This window comes from Lithobates pipiens, unplaced genomic scaffold (assembly GCF_037356315.1).
Source record: "Lithobates pipiens isolate NorthernLeopardFrog02 unplaced genomic scaffold, aLitPip1_a1.2 Scaffold_24, whole genome shotgun sequence".
Lineage (NCBI taxonomy): Eukaryota > Metazoa > Chordata > Amphibia > Anura > Ranidae > Lithobates > Lithobates pipiens.
Window position 1 is genome coordinate 1400519 of NW_027507786.1, and position 18177 is coordinate 1418695.

General features: G+C 41.1%; 1 protein-coding gene across 6 annotated transcripts in view; it reads left to right on the plus strand.

The window, feature by feature from the left end:
• PTPRJ (protein tyrosine phosphatase receptor type J) overlaps positions 1 to 18177 on the plus strand; it is a 219120-nt gene that overhangs the window by 141903 nt on the left and 59040 nt on the right. For 5 of the 6 annotated variants that reach the window (XM_077453480.1, XM_077453483.1, XM_077453484.1 and 2 more), the window contains 4 exons: positions 7907 to 8176; positions 8260 to 8535; positions 10381 to 10635; positions 17313 to 17591. In XM_077453480.1, the coding sequence (XP_077309606.1) occupies positions 7907 to 8176; positions 8260 to 8535; positions 10381 to 10635; positions 17313 to 17591 (1080 nt within the window). The remainder of the gene's footprint in view (positions 1 to 7906; positions 8177 to 8259; positions 8536 to 10380; positions 10636 to 17312; positions 17592 to 18177) is intronic. The other variant, XM_077453482.1, reaches the window with a different exon arrangement.

Below are 18177 nucleotides of genomic sequence, written 5' to 3' on the forward strand. Positions count from 1 at the left end.
CTGTACGTCAGTCCCTATACCAATGAAGGACTGCTGCAGTATAGGGCAGCGGTCAGCAGTAGTGCACGGCAACCCTATGTATTGTGGACCGATAGCGGTCCTTACAGAACAGCAGACTGTAACGCACTCAGGCCTATGTACCGTAGCACCCTATACCAAGTTACCAGTCCTTATAAGAACTTTTGTGGACCAAGCAGGTTGTGTATTAGTGTTTAGCAGACTGTGCGTCAGTCCCTATACCGCTGAAGGACTGCTGCAGTATAGGGCAGCGGTCAGCAGTAGTGCACGGCAACCCTATCTATTGTGGACCGATAGCGGTCCTTACAGAACAGCAGACTGTACCGCACCCAAGCCTATGTACCGTAGCACCCTAGACAGACCAAGTTACCAGTCCTGATAAAGAGCTTTGTGGAACAAGTGAGTTGTGAATGATTAGCAGACTGCAGCAGAAGGGCAGCAGTCAAGTATAATATTCTTTCTATATTTGGAAGAAAGAATATTATACGTGTACAAGCCTATTACCGTACCACTGATACCAGTCCTGAAAAGAACCTTTGTGGAACTAATAGTAACAGCAAGTCTTTAAAATTATCCTCACTGCCTGACACACTGCTTCCTGCCTGTCCCTATACAAATTGGCAAAAAAGAGTAGGCTGGAACGATTAGCTGGAACAGCTCTTTTGTGGACCTGATAGTAACAGCTAATGATGATGATGATGATGATGATGAAGAAAGACTAATCTGGCTGAGCTGTCCCTAAAATAGCAGCATACAGCGCTCTGTCCCTTTATCTAAACTGACAAAAGAAACTCAGGCTGCTGACCTAACACCTATACCAGTCCTGAAAAGAACTTTTGTGTACCAAATAGCTAGCGTTTTCTCTGTCCCTACTCCACACAGGATCCTTTCCCTACAGTGACAGAAGAAAGAATGTAAAATGGCCACCGGATCGGGTGTATTTATAGGTTAGGGGGAATGTCCAAGTGTCCATGAGCTGTCATGTCTCAATTGGTTGTCCTGTAACACATGATAAACGTGTCACGAAAGGTTAAAGTTCTTGTATACATTAAACACGTAAGTCCGCCGGGGCGAACGACGGAAAAAGGCGTTCGAACCCGCGGACGGCGAAAGTCGGAAATTCGCCGCGAAACGACCGCCGGGCGAACCGTTCGGCCATCACTACTGAACAGGCAAACAGGCAATGTTCGAGTCGAACATGAGTTTGACTCAAACTCGAAGCTCATCCCTATTGTGATTATTGAACCACCGTTCTCATATCTATACTGACTGTTACCAACTGTCATTTATTGTTTCTGTCTAATCACATTGTTCATTGTATTTAATATCCACTTTAGTAAACTTTCTGAGTGGTTCATTGATATTGTGTGTGAGTCTCTGTTTACTACCACAGCTGGTGAAGTGACAGAACCCAGGGCCTTGGTAAATATACTTCATGGTTTATCGTTACTGTGTTTTCTCTCTTTTGCTGGGTTCCACACTAATATTATTAAGCAGGTGTGCCAGAGGGTTTGAGACCGTTGTTGGGGCTGAGCGGCAGAGTACAGAACCAAACATACATTAAGTGGCTCCTTAGGAGCTAGCGCTACACAAGTATAAATCTGTTTATTATTTAAGTTAAAAAAAATTTACTTTACGGTCACTTTAACGTACCTCTTTGTGGTGGCAGAATTCCTAACATCCTAACAAATATAATGCTGTACATATAAACATTTGAAAGGGAAATTGCAATGCCTTTGGGTCAACTTTGACATTTTTGTATGTTTATACATTTTTACACTAATTTGTTTATATCATTTTTTTTTTACTATATATGCAATCTTTTTTTACAAAATTTAATATATGGAGTGTCTGTGGCAAAGAATGCCCAAATACCAGGGCCTGTTTTTAAAGGATTCACACGGTGAATGTTTGCTGTACTTTACTGCATTCAGCTATCCAAGAGGTTCGTCCTATGCAACTCTCATTTTCAAAAAAGGATTGGCCCATCAGCAAACAACATAATATAGAGATTGCAATCCCCAACAAGATTTGCCCATTACAATTAATATTTCAACAAGATTCACCCATTAGTATACAACATAATAAGGAGATTCCAATTACAAATTCCAATTTGTGTTGTGGTAACTTGCCCCCCAAAAATAAAATAATGCATATATGCTACAACGTCAAATCAGGTATCATCAATAGGCTTTATTGACAGTACACTTTACAACACGGACAAGATGTTTTGTGAGGAGCATATGGCCATTTTCTTAGGTAGGGTGTATCATAGAGCTGCACGATACTGGCCAAAATGACAATCACAATCTTTTTGCTTAGGATAAAAAGATCACGATTCATGTGATGTAAAATTCTACAAAAAAAATTGGGCTAAATTTACTGGTTAGGTTTTTTTTTTTTTTTTTTTTATTATTCATTAAAGCAATTTTTTACAAAAAAATTTGAAAAACCGCTGCGCAAATACAGAGTGACATAAAATATTGCAACAACCACCCTTTTATTCTCTAGGGTCTCTACAAAAAAATAAATAAAATAAAATAAACTATAATATATATATATATATATATATATATATATATATATATATAATGTTTGGGTTTCTAAGTAATTTTCTAGCAAAAAAGAAAAAGGATTTTAATTTGAAACCAACAAATGTCAGAAAAAGGTTTAATGTTTAAGTGGTTAAACTTTCCTCACTTAGGCCCCTTTCACACAGGAGAACCGTTCAGGTCTGCCTGTCAGTTTTTTAGGCGGACCTGAACGGACGGGCGCTCCATACAGATCTATGGAGCAACGCATGCCAGCGGTGACATGTCCGCTGACATCTGACCCACTCTGATCCGCTGTGTGACGGATGGAAACTCTACTTTTCCACCCGCCTGGTGGATCGGATCGTATAAAAACGGACTCTACAGTCCGTCTTCATCTGATCCCCCATAGAGCTGAGCAAAGTGGAGCCCGTACACATCCATGTGAAAGGGCCCATACACAAAGTCTATTCCATTGACAAATTGCAATGTTTATACTTAAGTTCCACTGCTAAAGAATGTTGTGATTCTTGGCAGACTGCCCGCTTTTTTGCTTCCTTTCTTTTGATAGCTGTGGCTTCAGAAAAGCAGTGAAAATTCTTTGCATAGTAAGAATCGTGAAACACTTTTGTCAAGATCGCAATAGGGAAAAAATCACGATAACTATTCTTGGCGATTGATCGTGCAGCTGTAGTATATCACAATTCTAACATGAGATGGTCCACTTATTGTAGTCCCTAGGGGTGCTATGACAAAACTACCCAGCTCACACCAGAGTTGTGATATACCCTGCCTGACTAGGTGCCTGCATACCCACAATAAAACACGTTGCTGGTGTTGTAAACTACATTTACCATCAATATAGATTATTGTTGTCATCTTTTTTTTTTTTTTTTGCCATGGTCATCCTTATGCCACGTACACACGATCAGACTATCCAGCGGACTTAGTCTGGCGCACAAACCGCCGTAAAGTCCGAGCGGACCTGCCCACACATGTGACTTTTCCGGCGGACTTAGTCTGCCGGATTATCCGCCGTACTTCTGAAATGAACGGACTTGCCCACACACATGGAGGAAAGTCAGTTCATTTTGAGTGCGGCTCCAGGTAGCCGGGACCAGCGAAGGCAGCGTCACTGGCCCTCATCACGTGGTATGGAGTTAAAGGGGAAGCCCTACGCCAGAAAAACGGCGTGGGGGTCCCCCCTAGGTCCATATCAGACCCTTATCCGAGCACGCAACGCGGCCGGCCAGGAAAGGGGATGGGGACGAGCGAGCGCCCCCCCCCCCCTCCTGAGCCATACCAGGCCGCGTGCCCTCAACAAGGGGGGTGCTTTGGGGAAGGGGGACCGCGCGCCCCCCCCCCCCACCCCAAAGCACCTTGTCCCCATGTTGATGAGGACAAGGGCCTCTTCCCGACAACACTGACCGTTGGTTGTCGGGGTCTGCGGGAGGGGGGCTTATCGGAATCCGTGAGCCCCCTTTAATAAGGGGGCCCCCGGATCCCAGCCCCCCCACCCTATGTGAATGAGTATGGGGTACAATGTACCCCTACCCATTCACCTGTGAAAAAAATGTAAAAAAAAAAAATCACAACCCACAAGGGTTAAAATAGTTTATTGCACAGCTCCGGGGGTCTTCTGCCGTCTTCGGGGGTCTTCTCACCGGACTCCTCCGCTATCTTCTGCTCTTTTGCTAGCTCTTTTATTAGCGGAGGAGCCCGGCTTTCTTCTTCGCCGCCACCCTCTTCTTCGGACTTCGGGGGTCTTGTCCCCCTCTTCGGTTCTTCTTGCTGGGCCTCCGTGCCTTCTTCTAGCTCTTTTACAAGCGGTGGCCCGGTCCTCTGTCGCCGCCGCCTTCTGTTCTTCTCTTCTTCTGTTCTTCTCTTCTTGAGCTGTTGCCTCGTCGCTGTCTCTGACTACAATGACAGGCACGCGGCGTGCGGCGACTTATATAGGGACATCGCCGGATGATGTCCCTGCCCATTATGATGTCACAGTCCCAGCATCCTCTGTCCCTGCCCATTATGATGTCACAGTCCCAGCATCCAGCCCCCCCTCCCCCCATGTTGAGGGACCTGGAGCCGCGCTCAAAATGAACAGACTTTTCTCCGTGTGGGAAAAGTCCGTTCATTTCAAAAATATGGCGGACTAGCACACACACGGCCACATATTTTGGTGCAAAACTACTTTCTTAGTCCACCGGACTTTTGGGTAAAAAAAAGCCTTACACCATGTAAGGACGGCCTTTCAGGTGAAAGAGGAAGAAGGCTTGCACTCTGCTACAAATTCTCGGAGACCTGTGTGCTTATTTCCAGCTTCTAATGATAAAAGTTTCAGGAATTTTTATATATTTGAAATAAAAAATATCTTTACAAGGAGTCACGATTTCCAACATACAGCTGGCATTCTCTGTAGTAATGTTATAGTATAGCGCTGCTATCAATTCAAGGGTCATCAAAAAAAAAAAAAATGGCAAAAGCCAAGTTCTTACCTTTGAATGAATGGTGCTCAACACCGGGGGATTTATTTACTAAAGCTATAGAAGGCAAAATTAGCCACATTTCTGCATAGAAACCAATCAGCTTCTAACCTCAGCTTGTTTAATTAAACTTTGGCAATAAAACCTGGAAGCTGATTGGTTTCTATGCAGAAATGTGGCTAATTTTGCCCTCGCTAGCTTTAGTAAATCAACCCCACTGCCACATGCCAGAGTGAAGGAGCCCAAGTATCCCAGAGGCTGTATGGGCCCTTGGAATAAGGTCATCAGCCTCACACCATCTAAAGAAGGCCTTTCAGGTGAAATAAGAAGAAGGCTTGCACTCCCAGAATATGGTAGAGTTAGCAGCTTTCTACAGACCTTCTCTTGAAACATGTCCCTCAATATCAGTGCCTTGAAGACAAGAAGCAGGATCCGAGACAAAAGGTCTGTCTGAACAAGGAGGGGCCACTGACTAATTTTTATGAATCACCAGGTTCTATTTGACTACCTTAGAGCTACCACAATGGTGAATATGCTTTTTGACTTAACCCCCCTGACGGTATTCCCGAGTCTGGCTCGGGGTGGAATTTTCATACCAAAAGCGGTATCCCCGAGTCAGACTCGGGACTGCGTCGCTGGATCCAGGAGGAGGATTACTTACCTTCTCCCTCGGATCCAGCGTTGTCTCCCCGCTGTACGAGCGAGCCGTGTCTCGCTCGATCTATCACATCGGCGATCTCCATGCCCTGCGAGCGTTGCGACGCACGGGCACGGAGATCGGCGCCAAATTCAAAAAGTGAAACACACAGTAAACATACAGTATAATGTAATCTTACAGATTACATTGCTGTATGTAAATATTTCACATCCCCTTTGTCCCTAGTGGTCTGCCCAGTGTCCTGCATGCAGTTTTATGTAATAAAAACTGTTCTTTATGCCTGGAAACTGGAGATTGTCCATAGCAACCAAAACTGTCCTTTTACAACAAAAATGATTTTAGACCAGCTAGAAAACAGCGATAATAAATTAGAATCACTCGCAGAATTGAGTGATAGCGATTTGTGGGGAGATCCGTCATCAAATACTGAAAAGTAATGACAGTGACAATTCTGCAACTGAGCAAATTTCAGTGTTTTTGATTTGATTACATTATTGAATAATTTTTATTATTGTTATATTATTATTTGGTACAATTATTTATAATTATTTATTATATTATAATTTATGATTTCATTTTTAAAACTTTATTATAGCCGGGATGTCTGCTAGAATCTGGTTTGGACAGAGTTATTCCTAAGAATTGCAGGACTACAATATAAAACGCCAAATTTTCATGCAAAATAATGGTACCGCTTTTAGCACCTAAAATCCGAAATAATCGTACCGCCAGGGAGGTTAATCCTCTGTAGGAGGCATGAATGAAGCTTCCATATGGGAAAACACATACATTAAGTGTATATGATGTATATATAATTTGTCTATATCTACTGCTCTTTTTTTGACATCTTACACAAAAAATGATCCCCACTTGACACACAGTGAAGAGTAACTGCACCATTCAGTTGTCACAATTTCACTCCAAGACGGCTGAAGCCAAATGCCTGAAGTTCAAAAAAGTTCTGGAGTTTTTTTTTTGTATCTTGAATCGGGCAGATTTGTGCACATTCGGGTGTTTTATTGTGCATATTTTCCCACCTCAAATGAAAACATTTTAAAAATAAAAAAGTAATAATATAAGAATAAATAAATGTAAAATAATTACACAACTCACAAAAAACCTTAAATAAATAATACATAAATCGAATAAATGAATAATATGTAATAATACATACATAAATAATAATTAACTCCTAACCTTTAAAATGAAATTAATTAAATTAAATAAATCATTATTAATAATAATAATACAAAACTAATAATAAACAAACACCTAAAATAAATTACTATAATAATAATAATAATTGTATTTATTTTGTGTTAGGGTTGGGGTGTTAAGTTATTTATTATTATTATTATTATTATTATTATTAATACATTTTTTAAGGTTTAGAGGTTAATTATTTATTTATCATCATTTATTATTAATTTATTCAATTAATTTATGATTATTTTTATTTATTTGTGTATTTTACATTTATTTATTCATTTATTATTATTATTATTATTATTATTAGTAGTAGTAGTAGTAGTAGTAGTATTAACACCCTAACAAAAAAATTATAAATAATAAATAACCCTAACCCCTAAACCTAACATTAACTCTAACCCCTTACCCTAATGAAAAAATAAATACAGGTAATAATAAATGAATAATAATAATTAGAACAAAAAAAGAAAGCTAATGGAAAAGCTGAAATGCCTATCAACAAATGATGTAACAGATGATAGTTTCTCTATTGGCTAATAAAGAAAACGCCAAAGCTCAAAAACACTTTATAAAAAAGTTGTGCAGAGAAACACACCAGAATTGTACAGAAAAATGCACAAAAAAAGCAGTAAAAACGCTCAAAGACGCTATGCTCAGGTGTGAATGCAGCCTTATAGATGCCCCTTGGTAGTGCCGCTACTGCAGTAGTACAAGCTTTTGTATGTGTTGCAGAAAGCTTTACAGTGTTGTTAGAGAGCACAAGAACCCAAGTGTGTAAAGATGACGTATGATGACGGTTCTGGCCTGAGCTCCATATACATTACAGTCGGCGGCAACAGTTGCATCGGGAAGGAATATAAAAGAAAAACATTTCATTGCCCATGTGCAGTGTGTGTGTGGAAGAAATACAACATTAATGTAACACATTTTATTAGATGTTTTCTTTTTATGAAAATTACACTTTACTTCTTGTGTTCATTTTTTTCTCATTCTCCTTTTCTGTTTCCCAGATCCAACTCCACCAGGAAACATCACTTTCAATACAACGGTAAACAGCATCACATTGTCCTGGGTAGAGCCAGTAAATATGACCAATCTGGAAAAGTCTTACATTATAACATATAGGAATGCTGCTTCTCCCACCATTTGGAACCAAACAAGCTTCACAAATAGTACCACCCTTCAGAGCCTGACTTCCGGAACTAATTACACCATTTCTGTGATGACAGTCGGAGTTCGGGGGTATCAGAGCTCTCCTGTGACCATATCTGTGTATACAAGTAGGTAGCAAAAACAAGAAATCCTGTAATTGTTATGTCTATATCTTATTACAATTAAAGCTTTTATTATCTTTACTTTATAGAGCCACGGCCTGTGTCAGATCTGAACTTTGTTATTGTGACGTCATATACTGTGATATTAAATTGGAGCAAACCGATTGAGTATCAGAACACATACCGCTACAGAGTGCAGACAATTGTCACATCGTCATCTACACTGAAAAGTAATATAATGGTGAATAATGAATCCGCTACAGTAAGCAATCTGACACCGGGAGAAACATACACATTCTTTGTATATGTCAGAGCCGCTGATAATGTCACTGAATCTGATCCTGTGAGCAGAACTACCTGCACAGGTGAGTAAAGAATGCTTGTTTAATAAATCACAGAAACAGCATGTTTTTTTAAAGAGTAATATGTTATATATCATGTTCAAAAGGCAAAATGTGTGTAAAAATGTAACATTTTCATAAAGCTATAGTCCAATCTTTTTCCTGAAAAAAACAGTATTTGTTGCAGAAGGACAATTAAAGTGATTTGTAAAGGTAATAAAAAATAAATAAAAATAAAATAACAAACATATCAAACTTACCTCCACTGTGCAGCTCGTTTTGTACAGAGTGACCCCGAACCTGTTCTTCTGGGGTCCCCCCGGTGGCTCTCGTGGCTCCTCCCCACATCTGATAACCCCCCTCGGAGAAGCGTTACCCAAGGGGGTTACCTTGCAGGTGCACTCCCAAGTCCAGCCTTCAAATCCTGAGAGGCCGAATGCAGGACTCGACCCCGCCCCCATGGCACACGCATGATTGGATTTGATTGACAGCAGCGTGAGCCAATGGGTGCACTGCTATCAATCTATCCAACCAAGAGCCGAGAACCCCAGACAAAGAAACAGTGCATCCCTGGGGACAAGTTCGAGGGTTCAGGTAAGTAAAGCGGGGGGGGGGGACGGGGGGGCGGTCACTGACAGGTGTTTTTTCATCTTAATGCATAGGATGCATTAAGGTGAAAAAAACACAAACCTTTACAACCTCTTTAATTTTGAGAAAAACTTTAATCATCTCTGTTGCTTGTATATTTACAACCAAAAACTGCCTATGCAGATAAGTGGTGTCTGTAGATAAAAACAACCTGTGCAGCTTTGGCCAAAGTTTAATAAAGTTCTTGTTTCAGCTATAGGACACTTAGACCCCTTTCACACTGAGGCGCTGGTCATGTCAGCAGTAAAGTAGAAATGTGCAGTTCATTTCGCACCGAATTGAAATTCAGACACATTTTTCATTATTCAGAAATAAGGATGTATCCGAAGTTCTGAATTACAATAGTAATGAATTTAAACAAATCCGAACTAACAAAACAAAACAATATTCCAAATTTGAATCATTTTCAGATTGAATTTGAATTCTTTTAAAATCAAATTAGAATTTCCAAAGAGATAAAATAGAATAGAAAATAAAGGAATAGAATATAAAAGAATATAAAAGAATAGAAAAGAATAGAAAATAAATGAATGGAATAGAATAGAATAGAATGGAATAGAAAGGAATAGAACAGAATGTAAAAAAACAATAGAATGGAATAGAAAGAATATAACCATTTCCCCAAATTCTAATAGAATTACCTCAAATAGAATAGAAAATAATAGATTTGAATAGGAAAGAAAATACAAGAATAGAATAGACTACAATAGAAAAGAAGAAAATAGACTAGAATAGAATGAATAGAGCCATCTTCCTAAATTCAAATTTCTAATAGAATACATTTTAATTTGAATAGAAAATAATAGAATATAACAGAAAATAGAATAGAAAATATAAGAATAAAATTGAATATAAAAGAATAGAATAGAATAAAATAAACAATAGAAAAGAATGGAATAGAAAGAATATAACAATAACCATTTTCCAAAATTCTAATTTTGAATAGAATGAATTTGAATTCGAATTGAATATAATGAAAAGTTTAAATAGATTACAATTTTTCAAATTTGGTTGAATTGAGTGCAGTTTGAGCGAATTCGGAAAATTTGAATTGATTCGAATAAACAAAACGAATTACAAAAACAAATTAAACAAATTTAGCTAAAGAAATTTATGCAAACAATGAATTGAAACAAAACTAAACACATTTTTTCGTTCTGCAGATGTCTAAATAGAATGAGTCTTATAAAGCACATAACATTATGAATATTGTATTTCCAGTTCCCGGACCAGCTGCGGGTGTCACAGTGCACAATTACCAGTCGGTGAATTCTCTGGTGGTGAACTGGACGGCACCAATAGGAATCGTGTCCAATTATACTGTCACCATAACAGGAGATGTAAATAGGACATTACAGACTACATCTACACAAGTGACCCTCACTGACTTACTACCAGGAAGGCCTTATACCGTCACTGTACAGACAATCAGTGGGAGCTGCAACAGTCCAATCACTACAGTGATAGAGGCCACATGTGAGTATGATCCATGAGTGATCCGTGTTATCTGTGTATGATCAGAGTGTGAGTAATGGGATTGTGAGGGTTCTGTAAGGCCACAGGTGAGTATTTGTCATGATTGCTTTTTCCACGTGTAAAAAAAGGGCACCCAGAGGTGCTTACATGACCTTTTTTATGTTCCACTTTTTACTAAAGATGGGTCTTGGCCAGCACATTATAATGCCCTTCCTTACCAGACCAATTTTCAGCTTTCGGTGCTCTCACATTTTGAATGACAATTACTCAGTCATGCAACAATGTACCTATATGACATTTTTGTACTTTTTTCTAACAAATAGTGCTTTCTTTTGGTAGTATTTAACCGCTTTAGCCCCGGAAGATTTGGCTGGCCAAAGGCCAGAGCACTTTTTTGTGATTTGGCACTGCGTTGCTTTAACTGACAATTGCGCGGTCGTGCGACGTGGCTCCCAAACAAAATTGACAACCTTTTTTTCCCATAAATAGAGATTTCTTTTGGTGGTATTTGATCCCCTCTGTGGTTTTAATTTTTTGCGCTGTAAACAAAAAAAGAGTGACAATTTTGAAAAAAAACAACAATTTTTTTTACTTTTTGCCATAATAAATATCCCCCAAAAATATATAAAAAAACATTTTTTTTTCCTCAGTTTAGGCCGATATGTATTCTCCTACATATTTTTGGTAAAAAAGATCGCAATACGCGTTTATTGATTGGTTTCTACAAAAGTTAAAGCGTCTACAAAATAGGGGATAGATTTATGGTATTTTTATTAATAATTAATTTTTTTACTAGTTATGGTGGTGATCAGCAATTTTTATCATGACTGGGACATTATGGCGGATCACATCAGACAATTTTGAAAATTTTTTGGGACCATTGGCATTAATACAGTGATCAATGCTATAAAATTGCATTGATTACTGAAAACATGTCACTGGCAGTGAAGGGATAAACCAGGACGGGGTGCTGCAGGGGTTAAGTGTGTCCTAGGGAGGAATTCTAACTGTAGGGGGGTGGGCTAGCTGTGACACAGCACCGATTACAGGGAGCTGTGATCAGTGACAGTGTCACTAGGCAGAACGGGGAAATGCTTGTTCACATTAGCATTTGCCCATTCTTCCTCTCCGTTAGACGATTGCGGGTATCCCTGCGGACATCGAGTCCACGGGACCCGCGGTCGGACTCATGGAGCTCCGCGGTGGGCACGCATGCGCGCCGCCTGCTATGCAAGCCTCACGAGATCACGTAATATAACTTGATTTTGCGCAGCGGAGCCAACCTGCCGCAGTAAAACTGTGGCGGTTTGTCTGCAAGCGGTTAATCACCTCTGGGTTTTTAAAAGAAAAAAGACAGAAAATTCTGTAAAAAAATTCATTTTTCTTTGTTTCTGTTATAACATTTTGCAAATTAGTAATTTTTCTTTATATATTTTGGCCAAAATGTAAAATGGTACATATCTTTGGTAAAAAATAACCCAAATCAGTGTATATTATTTGGTCTTTGTGAAAGTTATAGAGTCCACAAGTTATGGTGCCAATCATTGAAAATTTCTTGAGATAAATATCCCCCAAATTACCCCTATTTGGAAAGTAGACATTCCAAGGTATTTACTGTACTTAGAGGCATGGTGTGTTTTTTAAAGTTGTAATATTTTCCCACAATTCTTGGAAAAACTAAGATTTTTTTTTTCTTTTTTTGTACACAAACTGGTCATATTAACAGGTTAGTTCTATCACAAAGCACATGCATAATTACAACTACACCCCAAAATACATTCTGCTACTCTTCCTGAGTATGGTGATACCACATGTGTGAGAATGTACACAGCCTGGCCACATACAGAGGCCCAACATTGAAGTAGCACCTTCAGGCATTCTACAAGCATAAATTGCACATATCTTTTCTCAACCACCTATTACACTTTTGAAGGCCCTGGAGCACCAGGACAATGGAATTTTTCACAAAATTACCCCATTTTGGAAAAGCACACACCCCAACGTATAATCAATGAGGCATAATGAGTCTTTTCAACGGTTCATTTTTTTCCAGAAGGTTTTGGAAAATGTGGGGAAAAAAAATGAAAATGCATTTTTTTTACACTAAGTTGTCCCTTTATAACATATTTCTAACAAATAGCATAACATTTTGCTACTCCTCCTGAGTATGGCGATACCACATGTTTGAGACTTTTACACAGCCTGGCCACATACAGAGGCCCAACATCCAAGTGGCATTCTAGCAGCATTAATTACACATATCATTTTCTGATTACAATCACATTTTTGAAGGCCCTTCATATTTCTAACACACAGCAGGTAGATACCAAATAACAAAAGATTACCTGTGCTTTTAGAAGTGCAGTGGTCCACAGAGGAGAGCATCGGTCCAGGCAGCAGGCAGGAATGAGGTCAGTGACAGAAAAAGTAATCATCCAGGCAGCAGGCAGGAATACTGTCCATAGTTCGCACAGGCAGAGATACTGTCAGCACAGCCAGAGCACAGGTCAAGGTTGCAGGCAGAGGTGTCCTGGTAGAAATACTGTCCAAAGTCAGTACAGGCAGCAGGCAGATATATGGTCAACACAGCCAAAGTATTGGTCCAAGCAGCAGGAAGAAACATGGTCCATAATGTCATGGGTCATTACAGGCAGCAATATGGTCAACACATCCAACGTATTGGTCCAGGCAGCAGGAAGGACCATCAGGCTTAGGGCCAGGGGGACAGGGGTAGAGGTTTCTCCCACCGAAATCACTTTGAAGCCTCTGGGCAACCAGACCTTGTTCTGGGAGCACAGAAAACGAAAAACTGGTTTTCTCTACTCGGAACACTATTCTGATGCCCCTCACATATGTGAGACCCCTGTGTACTAAAGCAGATGGCCAAAAGATCAGTCCAAGTGGCAGGAAAAAACATGGTCGATTAACAGAGATACTGGGCAGCACAGTGGTGTAGTGGTTAGCACTTTCACCTCGCAGCAATAGGGTTGCTGGTTCAAATCCCGACCACGACACTATCTGTCTGGAGTTTGCATGTTCTCCCTGTGCCTGCGTGGGTTTCCTCCTACACTCCAAAGACATGCTGGTAGGTTAATTAGACCCTGTCCAAAAAAAAATAATTGCCTATAATATGTGTAAGTGTGTCAGGACCCTACAGGTTAAAGGACTGCATAAAAGCTGCAAGAAAGCGCTCTGAGGCAATTCAGTTCACATAGGTAGCGCTATACAAGTCACTCATTCATTCATTCACAGGCCAAGGTCAGTGCACTTGGAAGTCAGAAACTTGGTTTAAATTGGCAAGCAAAGACATCATCGGTAAACAGGCCAGGGTCAGTTAATTAAGATGGAAGGTAGTAACATGGTAGCAGGGAAATGGCAGTCTGTTAATAATAAGGGCAACTAATATTGGATGCATGTATGATAATTTTCGAAGCAATCTCTGATGCACAGGCCAGGTTGGGAGGAACATTGGGGATAATAATAGCTGGCATCTCTTCTTACTCCTCCTCTGCTGCATACACGGCATTTCTTTTGGCGTCTTCTTCCAGATTCTGTTGGGGGGAATGTTATAGGGAAAGTGTTGCTCGTGAAGTCGACTCACACTATCAGAGCGAATGCTTCCTGAGGCAGGACCTTGTTGGTAAATGAGGGCAGTGACGATATCTTCAATATACTTGAGGTAGGTTATTTGTTGGTTTTGAGTTGCTTTTGGTAGCATACAAACAAATTAAAAAGAGCCATGTGAAACAGGTGAAACACAAATTACGTGTGCCAATAATGGGACTTTCTGGTTGATAAATAGGGCTGTAGCATCCGATCATTTAAATCCACCCCCCCCCCCCATGTGCATACTGTAGTCATGGACACATTCGGGCTTTACAATGGGGCTGTGCCTTCTTTGGATCTCCACCACTGTGTTATTGTTGATGGTAGAGAGGATATGGACATCTTTCTTGTCCCTCCACTTCATGGCCAACACCTCCTCGTTCCTCATGAATGCCGATTCTCCGTTTTGCAATTTTTTTTGTCAACAGATTTTGTGGGAATCCCTTCCGTTTTTTTTTTAAGGTACTGCAGGCTGGGTTTTTTTTACTGTAAAGGTGATGAAAAAGGGGCAGGCTGGTATAATAGTTGTCAACATATAAATGGTATCCTTTTTTGAACAGGGGGTATGCCAGCTACCACACAATTTTCCCACTGGTTCCAATATATGTGGGGCAATCATGGGGCTGGAGCTGGAAATCTTTGCCTTCGTAGATCCGGAATGTGAAGACATATTCGGTGGCTCGATTACATTCATTTCAGCCCATACCTGGCTCGCTTGCTTGGTATATACTGCTTGAAGTGCAGTCGGCAAGTGAAATGTATGAGGGACTCATCCGCACAAATTTTTTGGTCTGGGATAAAAACGTCTCTAAATTGCTGGGAAAGGATCTGATTATGGGTCGTATCTTGTATAATTTGTCGTGGTTGTCATGATTTCGGGGAGGGCACTGTGAATTGTCATTGAAGTGGAGAAAACGCATAATCATGTTGTTTCCTGTACTGGACATAACAGCGGAATATATGGACATGTGTTGGATGGGGTTGGTGGACCAATATGCATGAACTTAGTTCTTTTTTATAAGCCCCGTATTAAACGTAAGGACCAAAAAATGTTTTCATTCGTCCAGTGTTAGACGTTACCACTGGAACATGTGGGCATAGGAAGAATTGGGGTTGGCAGCAATAAATTGGGATGCATACAGATTAGTTTGATCCACCATATTCTGCAGCAAATCTTGTGGGAAAAATAAACAAAAATAATCGAATTGAGGAAAATTCATAGTGTACACTATGCACACCTGGCGGTGCGGTGAAAGGGGGATGATAGCGCATCCTGAGTTGACAGGCAACCATAAGGGGTTTGCCAGGGCATTGGGAAGGTAGGACTGGGGCTGGGTTGTTCGGGTTGGATGTGTCATTCCAGTACTTGTACTGGGCTCCTCTTCCTGGGGTCTGGCACTGCTGCTGGTGGGCAAAACTCCTGATCTTGGTCCTGATCTCATTTTTTTTGGAGGGACAGTTTCCTCCGCGGACTCAGACTCTAATCCACTATCCTCCACTGGCTCGTATTCCAAACCAGAATCGGATGATGGGCGCTCCCTGCTGCTCTCATCATGTGGCGGTACCAATGGCAGTACAGGTGGCAGTATGGGTGGTACTGGTGGTGGTGGCAGTACCAATGGCGGGCCTGATGGCAGTACTGGTGGTGATACCGATGGCGATACTGGTAGTGGGTCTGTGTGGCGGGCCTGTGTGGTGGTATAGATGGTGGGCCTGATGGCAGTACCGATGGCGGTACTAGTGGTGGAACTGGCGGTGGTACCAGTAACCTGCGTGGTGGTGCCAATGGCGGTACTGATGGCAGTGGGTCTGTGACAGGTGGGCTGATGGATTGACAGATGGGCTGATTGATTGATTGACAGATGAGCTGATTGATTGATTGGCTGATAGGCTGATTAACAGAGGGCCAATTGATTGGCTGGGCTGATTGACAGATGGGCCAATTGATTGGCTGGGCTGATTGACAAATGGGCTGATTGATTGGTTGACCTGTGTGATAGGCCCTCTTTGGGGGGGGGTGGGGGTGTACTATACACGTGTTGTGTATAGTATATATAGAGTGACAAGAGATCAGATAGTAACTGCTCCTCAGTGTTTACATTTGTGACCGGCTGTGATTGGACACAGCTGGTCACGTGGTAAACAGCCAATTTCATTGTTTGTAGAATTTTGAGGAAAATAATGAGTTTAAACCATTTTGGAATAAGGCTGTAACATAACAAAATGTGGAAAAGGTCAACCGCTCTGAATACTTTCCGAATGCACTGTTCTTGCAGCCCCGGGTGAAAATAGTGACAGGGGTTGGGAGAAAGTTTTTTTTTTTTTTACTTTTTATTGCGAACACATCTACTATCGTATTTCTTCAAAGCAGATGATTATTCTTCCATCTCATTGATTTCGTTTTTTTCTTACATTGATATATTTTTTTAAGTCATTAAAGCGGAACTTCACCCAAAAGGGGAAGTTCTGCTTGTTTGTGTCCTCTCTCCCCTTCACTGCCACATTTGCATTTTTTTTTGGGGGGGAACAGGTACCTTTTGACAGGTACCCTTTGTCACTTCTGGGCAGATAGTCACGGTGATCTGAGTGGAAGTTCAGCCCACCTCCCCCACACATCACAGGTCCCAGAAGACTGCGGGACCATTTGCAAAGAGCAGCGTGGCTCGTGCATGGATTGTAAGAAACCAGCAGTAAAGATGTCGGCGTCTGGAACCGAAGTCGATTGAAGAATCAGTTCGGGTGAGGACATCGTTGGATCCCTGGACAGGTAAGTGTCCTTATAATAAAAGTCAGCAGCTACACTATTTGCAGCTGCTGACTTTTAATTTTTTGGGGGAGACTGGAGCTCCTTTTTCATTTTAAATAACCACCATAGAACAGAGATTTGATGGCTCTGAATGAACAAAGGGGCTTGCATGGGCTCCATTTTTTATGTTTAGAAGAGTGGTGTAAACATTATGCGTGCACCAGTTTTTGATAATTCATCCCATTATATGTATTCTTTTTAAAGCAGATGCATTTTCTTCCATTTTCACAAATTTTTTTCCTAACATTGTTTTATCTCCAAACAGATCCCACCCCACCGGGCAGGATAAACTTTACTGTAATAGGAACTAAGAATGTCACCTTATCTTGGGGAGAGCCAGTAAATATGACCGGAGTGGTGAAGTCATATTATATCACTTATTGGAAATCTTCTTCTCCTTCAATCATTTATGGACCTGTGATAAGCAACACAACATATGTCACCCTTCAAAACTTGACATCGGGGACTAATTACAGTGTCTCTGTGGCGACAGTCATACCCTTGGGGTATAAGAGCACACCTGTAATTCAATCAGTGTATACAAGTAAGTTTTTGCTCCTTTAGCCTGGGTTCACACTTGTGCGATGAGGGAACCAGGGCGATTACAGCGCCGGTATTCTGGCAGATAGTGTCCTGCCGTCATATAGTGTCCGCCCCGTACTGCACATGCGCAGTACGGAGCAGAAGAAACCTCGGAAAATCTCCGAAGATGAACGGCACCTGCGCCGTGAGTGGAGATGATAGCCCCACCATCCAAGCGGACATAGGGTTGTGAAAACCGTTCATCCTCAGCTATTTTCGGAATCTGTGTGTGCTGTGTACTGCACATGCGCAGTACACAGCGGACACTATCCGATGGGGGGACCTTATATGATAGGACACCGGTTCCCACATCGCATCCCTCCCGCAGGCAGGTCACACTGCCCTCTGCAAACCGATGTGGGTGTCAATATATTGTTAATGACGACCCCGGATAAGTTCACAGTGCGAACTGTCAACTCCCACAGGGATCGGAATGAATAGGTGAGAACACCCATGCGATCTGATTTCAGTGCGGGGGAGAGGGGGAAGTCCCTGCACCTTTTTTGTGGGAATTCAATGCGAATTCAGCCATACAAGTGTATGGCTGA